The sequence below is a fragment of the Dicentrarchus labrax genome, unplaced genomic scaffold, assembly GCF_905237075.1.
Source record: "Dicentrarchus labrax unplaced genomic scaffold, dlabrax2021, whole genome shotgun sequence".
Lineage (NCBI taxonomy): Eukaryota > Metazoa > Chordata > Actinopteri > Moronidae > Dicentrarchus > Dicentrarchus labrax.
In genome coordinates, this window is record NW_026136706.1 from 22529223 (window position 1) to 22542957 (window position 13735).

Genomic DNA, 13735 nt, shown 5'->3' on the forward strand with positions numbered 1-13735 from the left:
GTTCTTTTGTTTCCTGGAGTGATAGGTGCATTCCACTTGTACTCTGTGTATTCCTGTTTTTGAATCAGTTGTCTTGTTGTCTGCTTAAAAATGACTGTAAATATATTTCTACATTCTACATTTCGAGCTTCATAAGACTTTACAATTAAGCATATTGCACAGAAATATACAAGGAGCAAGGTCGTGTTTAAAATCTTTTAATATAATTCACAATATATTACATTGGGGAAATAATACATCAGGTCTTTTCAAATGTAAATGAGGAACACAAAAGAAACTGTATGACACTCAGCAGGCTTTGTTTTTTTACATTTTGAAAGGGTTCATCTGAAACCGCGTCCTCCGACAGCACAAGAGTATTGGTGTGGAGTTGAGCAGCCCCGCCCTCCAAAACACAGTGTTTCGCTACCTCTTTTTTAGTGCTACTTCATAGCAAACATAAAACAGCATCCGTCTTAAATAGTGGTTTTGGTTTGATGACCCGAAATTGACTGAAATCAGCTTCAGTCAACTAGGTTTCTTCTAATATGAAGAACTGTGAATAAACAAGACCATGTAACATGTCTTACCAGCAGTTATACTGGAGAGCTTTCTATTACAGAATAAAGTGCATTAAACAAAATAAAGCCCTCATAAATTAAAAAAAACACTAAAATAAAAGAGAGCGGATCAGGTGATCACATATTATCAGCAGCCAGGGACTGTCAGAGGAATATTTATATTGCCTGTAAAATTGATTCAATCAAGTGCCAACAGAGGGCAGTCTAGTCTGTATCTCAGAGATGAATGCTACTGTGACAGGTTGCAAATATTTCAGTACGTTTTAGCTTAACAGTAATCAAGTACCAAGGCACAACAGCTCATCGCTAGGTCACATAATAATAACACAGTTAAAACCGTGTCATGACAAGATGGTTGGGACGATTTTTTGAGGCGAGTTTGACAACCAGAGATTTTCAGCCTTTATGCCAAAATGTACCCCAACAATGGGAGAGATTTCCTGTTACAAAAACAGCATATTTTTGCAACGTTATTTGTTTAACACAAAGTCTATCAAGTAACTGTTTGTCGTTTATTTATTTAAAACATTTGCAGTTTCTCAAATGTTGCTCTAACCTTTATAAAACTGTACATTAAATAACTTTGGGTCTGGGAATTTGAGATTGAGGCCATTTCCTGACATTTTGTAGACCGAATGATTAATCAGATGAATAGATTGAATGTATATAATTGATTGTTGCAGCCCTATAAATAGATCAAACAAATATCAGCACATCTTTCCCTTGGCCAGGTCTGACACGAGGGCCTGAACCTAAGGTTGAAAAACTCTGGACTTAACACACAGTGGAGGAAATTGCAGTGGTTGACTTTACCTATTAAACATGATGTTACCACAAAGGAGATTGACTAGACTTCTCACTAACTGCTTTCATGGCACTAAGATTATCTTAACACCAAGGATTGACCAGAACAGCGCTCATTGAAGCAGGATGAACCCATGAATGCCAAAGGATATCTTGGGAAATTAAATGCATATACAGTAGCTACTTCTTTTGAAACTGGCAGAGATTATTGCTGTTACGTGAGTTCTCATTTAAACACAGTGATACAGGAGGTCTGTTCAGCCTGCAATAAGAGGCTCTGCTCAACTGCATCTCTGGCAGTGAAAGTTGCTCTACCGCCGACATACAGTAGAGGGCGGCACACAGACAGGAGAGGGCAGTGATGATAAACAGGAACCACTGAACAAAAGCTCTTGACCACATCTCTACCGCTTCATACCAAAAACAAATGTCCCCCCCCTCCCCCACACACCGTCTTGTATAAAAATGACATTACAATTTTTCTTTTTGCAGTCAGTCATGATCAGCCATGCTTTTCAACAGACACACCTTATTTACTGAAAACTCAGCTCTCTTTCTGCAAGAGCAAACAGTCTTTACAATCAAGGCTGACAAGCACAGCCCAAGTTTTTTGGTTGTCCAATAATCTGATTTCTTTTTTACGACTTAAATCTTCACACGTGATTTCATGACAGTATGGTGCACTTATAGCTTTGTAAGAAAAAAGTGCCTTATCTTTCTCTTACCCTTGTGAGGCTTTGAGAAAGATTTTTTTTTAACTGAAATTTACTGAAGTTATAACAGTGGCGTCACTCAAATGCTTCTTGTTGTCAGTTTATTTTTGCTGTAGAAGGATTCAGATTATTTACAGTGTAACAACGTTGGGGGATGGTTAGTCTCAGGAGCGGCTCTGGTTTGTGTTGATCATGATGTTGGGCAAAGCGTTGCGTCTTTTCCTCCAGGTGCCCAAGTCTCGAGCGTATCTCTTAATCTGGTGGAACCACTGCTGGGTGCGAGATTTGTCCGAGGCACGGAAAACGAAAGACTCTCGCCGAATATCGAGCACCTCGAATGTGTCCTCGCAGTCCGGATCCGTCGACACCACACAGTTTCCCAGACGGATGGGCTCTCTGAGCACTGTGAACTTCCCGCTGCTCTTGTCCTTGATTAGAACCAGCACTCCATCTCGAATGCCATCTCCACCACCCTCCCCCTGATCCCCCCGTGCCCCCAGGTCAGTGCCTTGTCCTGGAGCTTCACCGGCCCGCTGTGTCCTCACCATCAGCAGACTCTGGACATTTTGGAACTTGAGGGCCTTGCTGCCCTTCCTCACCCACTGACCATCTGCTGGCTGGGACAACTGAAGGGGTCCCTCCATAACGAATCGTGTGTTTTCTCTAGCCCAGCCCACTGTCTTCATCGACACCTCTCGCATTTCGATGTTGATGACCTCCCGATTTTTGCGGCTGTCGCGGCGGAACGAGCGGAGGGACCATGTGACACCATTCCCCTCCTGCTTGGTCTTCATGTTGATGTGCTCCAGATGGGATTCCACCCGACTCTTGGCCTCACGGAGACGTGCATAGTCCGGGTGACATTCGGGGGTGACCTTAATGATTCGGCTCAGTAGAAGTGGGTATTTAGTCACGCGCTGGAGGGGTGCCATGAGGAAGGAACGCAAGTTCATACGACGCAGTGCCGTGTTGTCATTTTGGGAAACATCCAGGAAGATTCTGAAAAGACAGACAAGAGAAAATTAAGTTGAAAACAGAGATATCTGATGTACTGGGAAAACTCTTAAAACGTTGATTAATGGGAATCACAGGACAGCCTGACTCATGGATGAGCTGTGGTTCTGTCTAAAAATATGAATCATTGCAGCTCTAGCCTCAAAATAGAACTTCTTCTGAATAAGTCATAACCCGCTGTCTTTTCCATTAAGAATTATACAGAACAGCCGTGGCAGGAACTAGAGAAAGCTCCCAGAGTAACTTTTCCATCATACAGACTAACTGGAAGAAGGACCTTTGTACTCTGTTTGTACCTGAGCAGCTCTTTCTCCTTCTCCAGTGTGTTGAGCATGTTGACTGAGGTGGACTGCTGCAGGCAGTATGTCTGGAAGGCGGGCAGCATGTTGACAAACTCCAGGAAGATCTCTCCTATGTACACTGTCAGCAGATCTTCATCTCCCTTTGGTCGAACCACATGAGAGAAAATGGTCAAGTCAATATTCAACTAATTAACATTTTGCACTAACAATTTGTCTTAATAAGTCATAGTTGTCCATCATTGTGTCTAAAAGATCTGCCGGTACAGCAACACCAATAAATATTGTGTGAATGCAGAATATATACAGAGTTTATATTTGGCCCGTATATTTTTTACCACAAGGATACACCAAGCTCAGCCCAGTGTAAGAGTTTAGCCTCAGCCTCAGTGGCTACAGATTAATGCTGGGATGGAGGCAACAGTGAAGCAGCAGGCATGACATAGCAAAAGAGTGACCAACATATTGCAAAGGGGTGCATTGGAGATACTGTGTGTTGTGTTCTGTGAGCAGCAGCCCCATTCTAGAAATACGTGTCAGTGTCTTGATGGAAATGGGTAAATCATGGTACTAGAATCAAGAAAAATGACTGGTTGACAAAACAAGCAAGAACTAGTTTCTGAGAGAGAGAGAGAGAGAGAGAGAGAGAGAGAGAGAGAGAGAGAGAGAGAGGGTCACCTGGTCAAAGGCCTGGTCGATGCTGTCCTGCAGGTGTTCAGTGAAGCGGTCGTTGACGTCTATCAGCTCCTGGACGTTACCAAACACCACAATGAGCTGCTCAGCTGTCAGCAGCCCAGCACTCTGCATGGGGCAGTAAAACTCCTCCCTGATGATCCGCAGGTCCTCACCGTAGCTCGACTCTGTGTTCAGAAACTCCAGGATGGCTTCCTTGCGCTCGGTGCGCAACTTGGAGCAACGTTCACACATGCGCTCTCCTCTCTCTTTGGAGGCCCCGTCCCTCAGTCCACAGTCTGGACAGGGTCTCTGGGCCTCCCAGGCTCTGAGGGAGGCAGATGGTCTCTTCCAGGTGCGGGACAGACCCGGGCCAATGCCGCTGTCCACCCGTTCCACCTCGGCTCCTCGGTTTCTGCGGTAACGGCGAGGCTCACTATCCTCCTCCTCACGCTCATCACTGAGGCCCACCACTCCACTGTCAGCACTCAGGCTGCTGATGGTGCTCCAGCGGTGCTGCCCAGACCGGGTCACACCAAGACCTGCCTGGCGCTCCTCACCGGGGGGCTCCGAACGACCACGTATTGCTGCTGGAGCTGGGGAGAGGGAGGTGGAGATCAGATAGATCAGAGAGAGGTCAGATTCATTAGTGCTCACGATGTTTATGGATTTGCTCTGTAAAGTCTTTGTTATTCACACTGCATGGACGTATATATATATATACACACACACACACACACACACACACACACACACACACACACACACACACACACACACACACAATTAATAGCAGCCTCCCTAATGAACGGCAATTTAATCTGGACTAGTCATTACTGGTCATGTCAAAATGAAGAAACTTTTATAGATATCATCTTTCTCCAATAATTAGATCCCTAACCCTCCAGTCAAGGACTTAACCTTTGTCCACGTGCATGTCAATACTATTGTGCACGTGCATGTGTGTGTGTTCAGAGAGACTATGTGTGTCTGCTGAGCTGGTAAGACAGGGTTTAAAAACAATTCATTATACAAGTGATATGTGAATTATGTATGAATATGAAACGAGAGGATGATATTTAAAAAAAAATAAAACATTTAAGTCAGTATTTTATCTACTGGAAAGAGGAACAAGGTCATCATTAGCATATGCCATACTGACTGACATTCTGTGTCCAGTGTCAAAGAGCTTCTGTTGACAAGGAAGAGCTGGGTATTAGCAGGGGAACTCTGTGTGTGTGTGTGTGTGTGTGTGTGTGTGTGTGTGGGTGTGTGTGTTGGGGGAGTTGAGGACTGGTCGCAGAGTGCCAAAATAGTCAGAGATGAGCCGGACACTAAGTTACATAATGTTAAAACAAAACAAATGCAGCTCTTAATAGCCTTAAACTTTGCAAAATGGGACGGATTGTAAAATGCCAGGCTTAGTTGGAGTTTCATTCACAATTTTGGGTAATTCACCTTCCCTGATGAGGTGCGGGAGATGTAATGAGGATGTGGAGTTCTGTAATTATATTAATTCTAATTACATTTATGACCAGAGTGGGCTGGATGTAGTTCTCCACAGGAAGGAAGCATCAAGTCATAACCCCTGATAAACAGCTGGGGCCTGTTTCTGAACAAACTGGTTTTATTATTACACAGGGTCCATAACAGTGGGAGTGTGTGTAAGTGTTTGTGTGTTAAGATGTGTAGCCTATACTCAGAGTCTGAGTGTAAATCAAACTGCCCAGGACTCTGTATGGATATGGCTGAATGGGCTGTTCTAATAACTAAAACAAATCAAAAACTGGAAATGCCCAATGTGACAGTGAGATGACTTTCAATTTAATTAAAACCCAGGTCCAGTGTGTAACATTTAGTTTTCATTAGAAGTTTGAAAGCACAGGTGCTTGCATGGCAGGTCTTTCTTAACAAAAAGATGTTAACAGGTTGGATTATGGGATCTTTAAAGGTCCAGTGTGTAAGATTTAGGAGGATCTATTGAAGGACCCGCACCTCTTCTATGGAGGTCGCTATGTTGAACCGCCATGTTTCTGGAGCCACAAACCAAACACTGGCACCAGATAGGGCCTTTTACATTTTTTGCAAGTACAACCGTAGATTCTCCTATGAAGAATCATAAGAATTAAGGAATGATAGATGGATTAAGGGATAAGCATGCAACCATTTATAAAGCACTGGTGTACAACTCTGGTGCCATGAGGTGTAGAAAGAAAATTATTTTTTGTCATGTCATGCTTCAAGATGAATATTTCAGCAGAGGCCACACTAATTTCCACCTTAACAGCTTGTCCTCCACTGTGAATTTTCTGGACAGTTTCTTAAAATTCCTCCTCAACACCAATATTCACCAGATTTAGTACATTGAATATTTGGATAATCAGAGAAGTCCTTTGGGTGCCTGCAGCAATTCTCACCATTATGTGGTGCTTCAGTTACAATGACTGTGGCTCACTTTAAACTTTGTAAAAGTCATTGTTATTCCTGGGTGGGATTTGAGTATTTTTAACCTTCAGCAAATCAGTATAAGTTTTTAAGTTTGATCCATACTTGAATCCAGATGCAGATTAAAAATGTGTACATTTTCTGTTTATAAATAAAATTCTGGAGCCTTGAATTACGGCCCTTGGATAAAAATGATGAGAGACAGAAAACAGGTCAAACACTGTGCCACAGTTGTCACACATGCGTCATGTACTCACCACTGTCTCGGTCTCGGTCTCTGTCGCGGTCTCTGCGATGGCTGTGTAGTCGGGCGGCTGCAGCGATCTTCATCTCCAGCTGTTTGCGCTTGGAGGCGTCTGCTGGCATGGGGTCGCTGTAGTGGGGCCGGAGACGGCACTCTCGCTGCGCCCTCACCGTCTCAGCCAGCTCATAGGCTGCGTCCGAGCTGGAGCGCCTGCAGCCCAGACCGGTGTGCTGCCGGTTGGAAGGACATGTGTGTCAATCAAACGGTCATGTTGCTATAGCAACAGATGAAAAAGGGCACAACTCTCGGAGGAGATAAGGTGAGAATGATGATAAGGGAGAAATCACAGCTTGTGTATCTGTGTGTGTCTGTGTGAGGAGTTTTCATGCCACCATGTTCACTGTCATGACATCATTACATAACAAATCTTGGTTATCTGTCTGATCCCTGCTTGTAGAACTGACAAGACTCCAGATTTCATACTGAGATGTCACACTAATCGTCTGCCAAGTCTTGTAACAGACTCTAAACGCAACGAGGCCACACATCCAAAAATATGCTCTGATCACATCTTGAAACCACCCAGCCTCGAAGATAAGAAACGTCCCCCGAGTGACAATTCAAAGCGTCTCCGGGGTTTTTTTAAGGTAAAGCGAGGAATTCCCCAACATGCTGCAGCATTCTGTATGGACAAACACTGCTCACGTGGCTTTTGAAATCCTCTTAGGGTCTATCAAGCCCCTGAGAGTTGACCTAAGGTGGAAAGTTCAAAGGTCATCGCTATGACATGCAACTCCTCATCCCAGAGGCATCACCCACATCCAGTGCATTTGATGATACTGGCTTTACATCAGAGATTACCTCCCCAAATGTTGACCGTTCTCTGACAACTAACAGCTACACATGGCTGAACGGCGCAGAAAGGTTTTCATTGCTCCATACCAGAATACAACATGATATACAGCTTGCAGCAATCAGGTAAAATGAAGGAGAATAATTCATGTTCCGCTGAATTATCAAATCGCAGCCCTTACTTTGGGAACGCAGAGGCAGGGTCCTTTGTGGATTCAAAGCCAAAAATTAAGAAAGGCAAGAAGCAAACGCACCTCGACATCTGTTCTCTAAAACCACCTACAGCCTTGTAGCATGCAAGCAATATGTGACTCCATGTCAGCCCGGCTCCTCTGTTCTGCAGATGCACAGAGTGGAGCACAATGCTTGCTGCAGCTGAGGCTGGAGTCAAGCTGCAGCCAGCCAGCGGAGAGGAGCCATGCAGAGAGCAGGAATGAAACGCTGAGTTACCAGCAGCCAGCTTGATCCTCTTTTTACTGCATCGTCAGACGTCGAGCTGTTGCTGGAAGACAGAGCGCTGCATGCTCGTTTCTGTCTCAACAAATACCTCTGCACCAGTATGTGTGAGTGATGTGCATGTGTGTGTGTGTGTGTGTGTGTGTGTGTGTGTGTGTGTGTGTGTGTCGCAGTCCCCTTGCTTGTCCCAGTCATCCTTGAATACCAATAGATCTATGTGTTTCTGTACACTACGAAGCAACTATGAAAAGCGGCGAGCAAAGACACACGCAGGCGACACATTTAAGACATTAAAAGGGGGGAAGAAAACGAAAAAGAATCCTTACGCATTCTCCTGCTTCCTCTCTTCCTCCTCCTCCTGCAGGCGTCTCGTCGCCAGCCTCGGCTCTGCAGGCCGTTGCCGACGTTGCCATGGCAACGGCGGAGAGCTGACAGTCGGTCGAGGGGGCGGTGATGTCACAGCCTCCGTCCCGGTCACCTGACAGCCTGACGGGGGCCTCGGCGGAGATCTCTGCACTGCAGCTGGTGGAGAGATGTGGAGACGGTGGTACAGAGGGGGAGAGAGATGGATGGAGAGAAGGGAGGGAGAGAGGGGGAGAGTGAAAGGGAGGGACGAGGGGAAGAAGAGAAGGCAAGGAGAGGGGAGAGCAAAAGAATGAGAGGAAGAGAAGGAGGATAGAAGCAGGATGTGGGAGGGAAATGAAGAAAATGCAGGGAAGAGGAAAGAGAGGAGGGTTGAAATTGTAATTCTGTCAGAGCACTCTTCTCCTTACAGCATCCCTGTCATTCATTCTTCCCTCTCCTCTTCCTCTCACATGTCACCCTCCCCCTCTTCCATCATCCCTCTGCCCACCCCAAACACCCAAATCAATGCCTTTCCTCTTTTTCTAACCCCCCTAACCTCCGCCCCTGTTTAGGAGGACAGCAATTAGACTCATCAGCAGACATTAACACCTGAACCCTTGGACCACAGGGACACTGCCTGCACACAAACATACACACATAAAGGCATCATACGTTTCCTTCATTCCTTTCTCTGATCACTGGGGATCCATTCTTGCAGTACACAGCCAGCATGTGATCCAAGACACCCCACAACAGCACACAGGCAGTGACAAACACACTGTGTGACTACACTAAAGTGCAGACATCCATGAGCACAAACCACAATTGCATGCCTGCAGGGACTCATGCATGCATTTGTAAGAGAACATATCAAACACACACAGCACAGACAAGAAGTCTAAGTGCCCTAGGAGTAAGATGCTGACCATGAACTGCAATGTTTCCGGCTTGCATCTGGCAAGGGACCTTTGTTGTAAGTCATTCCCCTGTCTCTCTGTCCTGTCTCTCTACTGTTGACTGTTGTCCAATAAAGTCATAAAAATACCAAAACAAAGTAAGTTTGTGACACACCAGTCTCACAATTCTACCTGATTGCATTGATTCTTTTCTTATTCTTTTTTTGGCCAATTGGGGGCAGACAAACACTACAACACATAATAATGCATAATAAGTTGTTATGGTGACCATCCAGCAGACACAAAGCAACCATTATCAATAATGGTAGAAATTGATGGGTCTGTGTATATAATCTAGTATGGTTTCGACCTGCTCTGTGTCCTGAGATAACTTCTGTTATGAAGTCAGGTTCTTGAAAACTAAAACAAACAAGAACGATGTGACTAATTTTCTGTGTTTATATAAATCTATCAATTAACATATCACAAGGCTTTCTAAATTAATAGTTGTCTATACCTGAAAAGAAGTTTACAGTATTTTAAAGCCCTGAGTAGTACCAGCAGATCTTCCTCTCAGGCTGTAGGTATAGCTTTAACCGATAAGACAGTAAAACGGCAAAACAACCTTTGCAGATTGCTGCTGCTTGTAAAGTTGAATTACTTTCCACGGTAATGTTTAAGCTGACCGAGACAAACATATCAACATCTTTATCAAAATCGCTCTTCTCTCCTCTGGATTTTGGCAGCTGAACACTCTTTTTAGATTTTAGTGAGTAAATCAAACTAAAACCTTTCAAATTAGGGGGACAAAAACAGGATTTTGTAAATTCTGCCCTTGTGTCTCCACTAACTTCTGAGAAAAATATCTGGCTCTTTAACAGCTTGATGTTCCACCTTTTTACCAGCCTTTTTTGTGAAAACCTTCTGTCTCTGAAACACTGGGCAGTAAACAATGCCATCAAACCAAAAGAATGAGATAAAAGAGGCTAAAAAAGCAAATAATTCCCTATGTCCTCCTCACTGCAAGTGACCCCGGTCCCATCACATGTAGTCATATTGATTAGTCGGCCTTTAAAATAATGCACACATCATTAAATTTTGCTTTCAGACATTATTAAAACAGGAACTATATACAGTGTATTGATTTTGTTTTTCAAACACTGGTGAGCGTCTCAGTCCAGCAGGCACGAGTGTGAAATATAATATCACTGCAAGAAAACAAAAACCCTTACAACAGCTATTTTAGAGATTATTATATTCCTACTCAAATTAAAGGCGTTTGTGGTTCTTTATTGGCTGAGCAGGTTTAGTAGACTCAGGGGTCAAAACCCATAATGGAGTCTTAACAATATCTGGCTCTCAGAATGAAAGAATGGCAGTGAATTCCTGAATTATTGACTTGTCCAAATTCTCTTTTGTCCAAAGTGGTGTATATAACAAGATGGGGGATGGTTAGTCTCAGGAGCAGCAGGGGTTAGTGCTGAACATTGAGGGGCTACATGCTTTTTATCCAACAGCAGCTACACATACAGTTGAGATTCAGTGATATTGGCTCCTGAGCTTTATGTAATGCTGCATGCGATCACCTCTTTTCTCTTCTCTCGCTTGTCTCTTGTCATGTTCACAGTATACTAACTACCTTGTTATCATCAGTTAAACTGCTGCTGTTACTGTGGCTACTGTATACATGCATGTTTGCATTTTCTTTGTCCTATCCCAGTCTCTTAAGGGACTAGTGTGCAGAATTTAGCGGCATCTAGCGATGAGATTGCGTCTGGCAGCCTCCGTGGAAGAAGATCTGCTGCCTGTGTACATAAAAACAGCTCATTCTAAGGCAGTGGTTCTCAATCTGGGTTCCAGGGACTCCGAGGGGTCCTTCAGGGGGTTCCAGGGTATTCCTAGAAAAATGGTGACTATTTTAATGTCACTATTATTTCATTGGCTAAAAGTTAACACTCTTCTACTTATTATTTACCAATCTACATTACAGACAGGTAACGAAAACATACCTATGAATATTATATTCCATGTCTGCCAATATATCCTAAATGTTACACATTGAACCTTTAAACAGTTCTTATAGTTTGTTTTAAATAGGGCTGTAACTACAAATTATTTCCATTATTGATGAATCTGTCAACAACCTTATTGATTAATTGATAATTATTAAGTCTATGAAGTATTGGAAATGAGTGAAAAATGTCCATGATCAGAACTATAACCCTTGTTTCATCTGACTAAAACCCAAGGATATTCAATTTACACTACAAAACTGAAAAAAATCATCACATTCAAGAAGCAGAAACCATTACTGTCAATCCACTAATCAATTAGTTGTTCAACAACCTCTGACATGACACACTTTGGCCTGTTACATATCCTAAAACATCCCTGTGACAAGGTAACATGAGGTCTCATTATCGTAATGGTTCTTACATAACTGTTTTTTCTGAGCTCCTGTCCCCTCAAACCAGTTAAACTGCTGAGCTCTTTCTGGACACGTCATAAAAATGATTTCTCAACATCCCTCTGAAGCACTGTGGCACTTCAGCACACACACGTTTTTCCTATTAAACTACAGCAAACCCTGGCAATCTGTACAGTTTTGTATTACAAATGTAATCAACAAAGCCAACACAGCAGATGACAGGTGTCCAAATTAAACTGTGGCAAAAAGGCATTTATAATTACTACACTTCAGAGGATGCAGCTCTAAAGTGTCCAATCGTTTTTTTCCTCGGACAAACTGTCATTAAAGGCCTTTCCTTCACAGTATTTGCTGTCACACAGCGGATGATGCATGGGAAGTAATAACCTGAAGCTTAATTCATCAGGAAACCACTGTATGTGATAGATCACCACTCAATACGGCACAATGTGACACTGAAATTAGCCCGGCTGTCATTTTCACTGATGCATATATCACTTCAATGAATTCAATACATTTATCAGTGTGAGCATCAAATAGAGACAAATAAATGTTAGATACAGTGGACACATGGCCTACCTCCACATGCTAGACATACAGTAACTGGTCCACCTTTACTACAGTGTACAATTAATTCACATAGGCTGGATTAGTGCTTCACTCTATCTCTATACAACCCTCCCAGGTGTAATAATATGATCACTATAATATTTCAAAATTGTAAAATCACACCTAAAGTTGTATTATGCTCTGTATACAAGTTTTACTGCATGATACACTTTAACAAAGAGACTTATTGGTGGAAGTAAAAATACCTCAGGGTGCAGAGATCACACAGAATACGGTCATGTTTAAGTAATAAATCATTAAAACATATAAAACATTCACGGAGCCTCAAGTCAAATTGAAGTCGCAAGAGGGAGCATGCAGTGTATTGCATTATGTGTGTTTTTGGAACATAAAAGATGAATCCACTTGGGATAAACAATGTTGAACATGAGCTGCCGGAGCTGTCAATAGGCTCTATGGGAGGACTACAGTAGTGCTGAAATCATTAGTTGACTAATCAACTGGGAGACAATTAAAGGTCCAGTGTGTAACATTTAGGAGGATCTATTGGCAGAAATGGTATATAATTTTATAGGTATCTTTTTATTACTGTATAATCACCTGAAAATAAGAATCATTGTGTTTCGTCACCTTAGAATGAGATGTTTTTATCTACAGAAGGAGCAGGTACACACATATAGAGTCCACCATGTTTAACCACCATGTTTCTACAGTAGCCCCGAATGGACAAACACTGACTCTAGATAGGGCCTTTTGCTTTTTTTGTGAGTTTCCCAGCCACTGTAATTTCTCCTACATGCTTGGGAGGCGAGTGGTATTCAGTTGGTAATATAAGTAATTTATCAAGCAAAATGCAAAACGCTCTCGGGTTCGAGCTACTTAAATGTCAGAATTTGCTGCTTTTCTCTGTTTTATATCATCACAAACTGAAAATATTTCATTTTTATTTCTAGATAACAATATCAGTCAGTGGACCATTTTGGTCCAGACTGAAATATCTAAACAATTATTGAAAAGATTGTCATGAAATTTGCTACAGAAAGTCATGTTCCCCCTCAGGATGATTCAAAATGAGTTTGGTTATCTAGCGTCATCATCAGGTCAAAATTTCAATTTGTCCAATATTTTGGTTTATAACCAAATACCTGCAGAACTAATGTCATCAGCCTTAACTGCACTTTCTCTTTTGTGCTAACAAGCAATGGTTAGCATGCTATCACACTAAACTAAACATGGTCAACATTATACCTGCTTATCAGCATTTTAGCACGCTGATGTTAGCATGTAGCTCAAAACACCAATGTCTGCAAGTACAGCCTGGCAGATCCACTAGCATGGCTGTAGACTGTTATACTTGTTATAGGGTTGATCGATTGATTAAAATAAGTAATTTGAAGACCTCACAAAGGGCATTTTCACTATTTGAATGGCTATATA

The 13735-nt window shown here is 42.7% G+C and overlaps 1 protein-coding gene across 1 annotated transcript in view; it reads right to left on the minus strand.

The window, feature by feature from the left end:
• Window positions 1–181: 181 nt before the first annotated feature.
• The window catches only part of si:dkey-91i10.2 (uncharacterized protein LOC555224 homolog), a 59329-nt gene continuing 45775 nt past the window's right edge, over window positions 182–13735 (minus strand). Inside the window, 5 exon segments of the mRNA XM_051404304.1 lie at window positions 182–3076; window positions 3388–3533; window positions 4069–4658; window positions 6765–6981; window positions 8386–8581. Coding sequence (XP_051260264.1) covers window positions 2242–3076; window positions 3388–3533; window positions 4069–4658; window positions 6765–6981; window positions 8386–8581 — 1984 coding nt within the window. The 3' untranslated portion in view covers window positions 182–2241.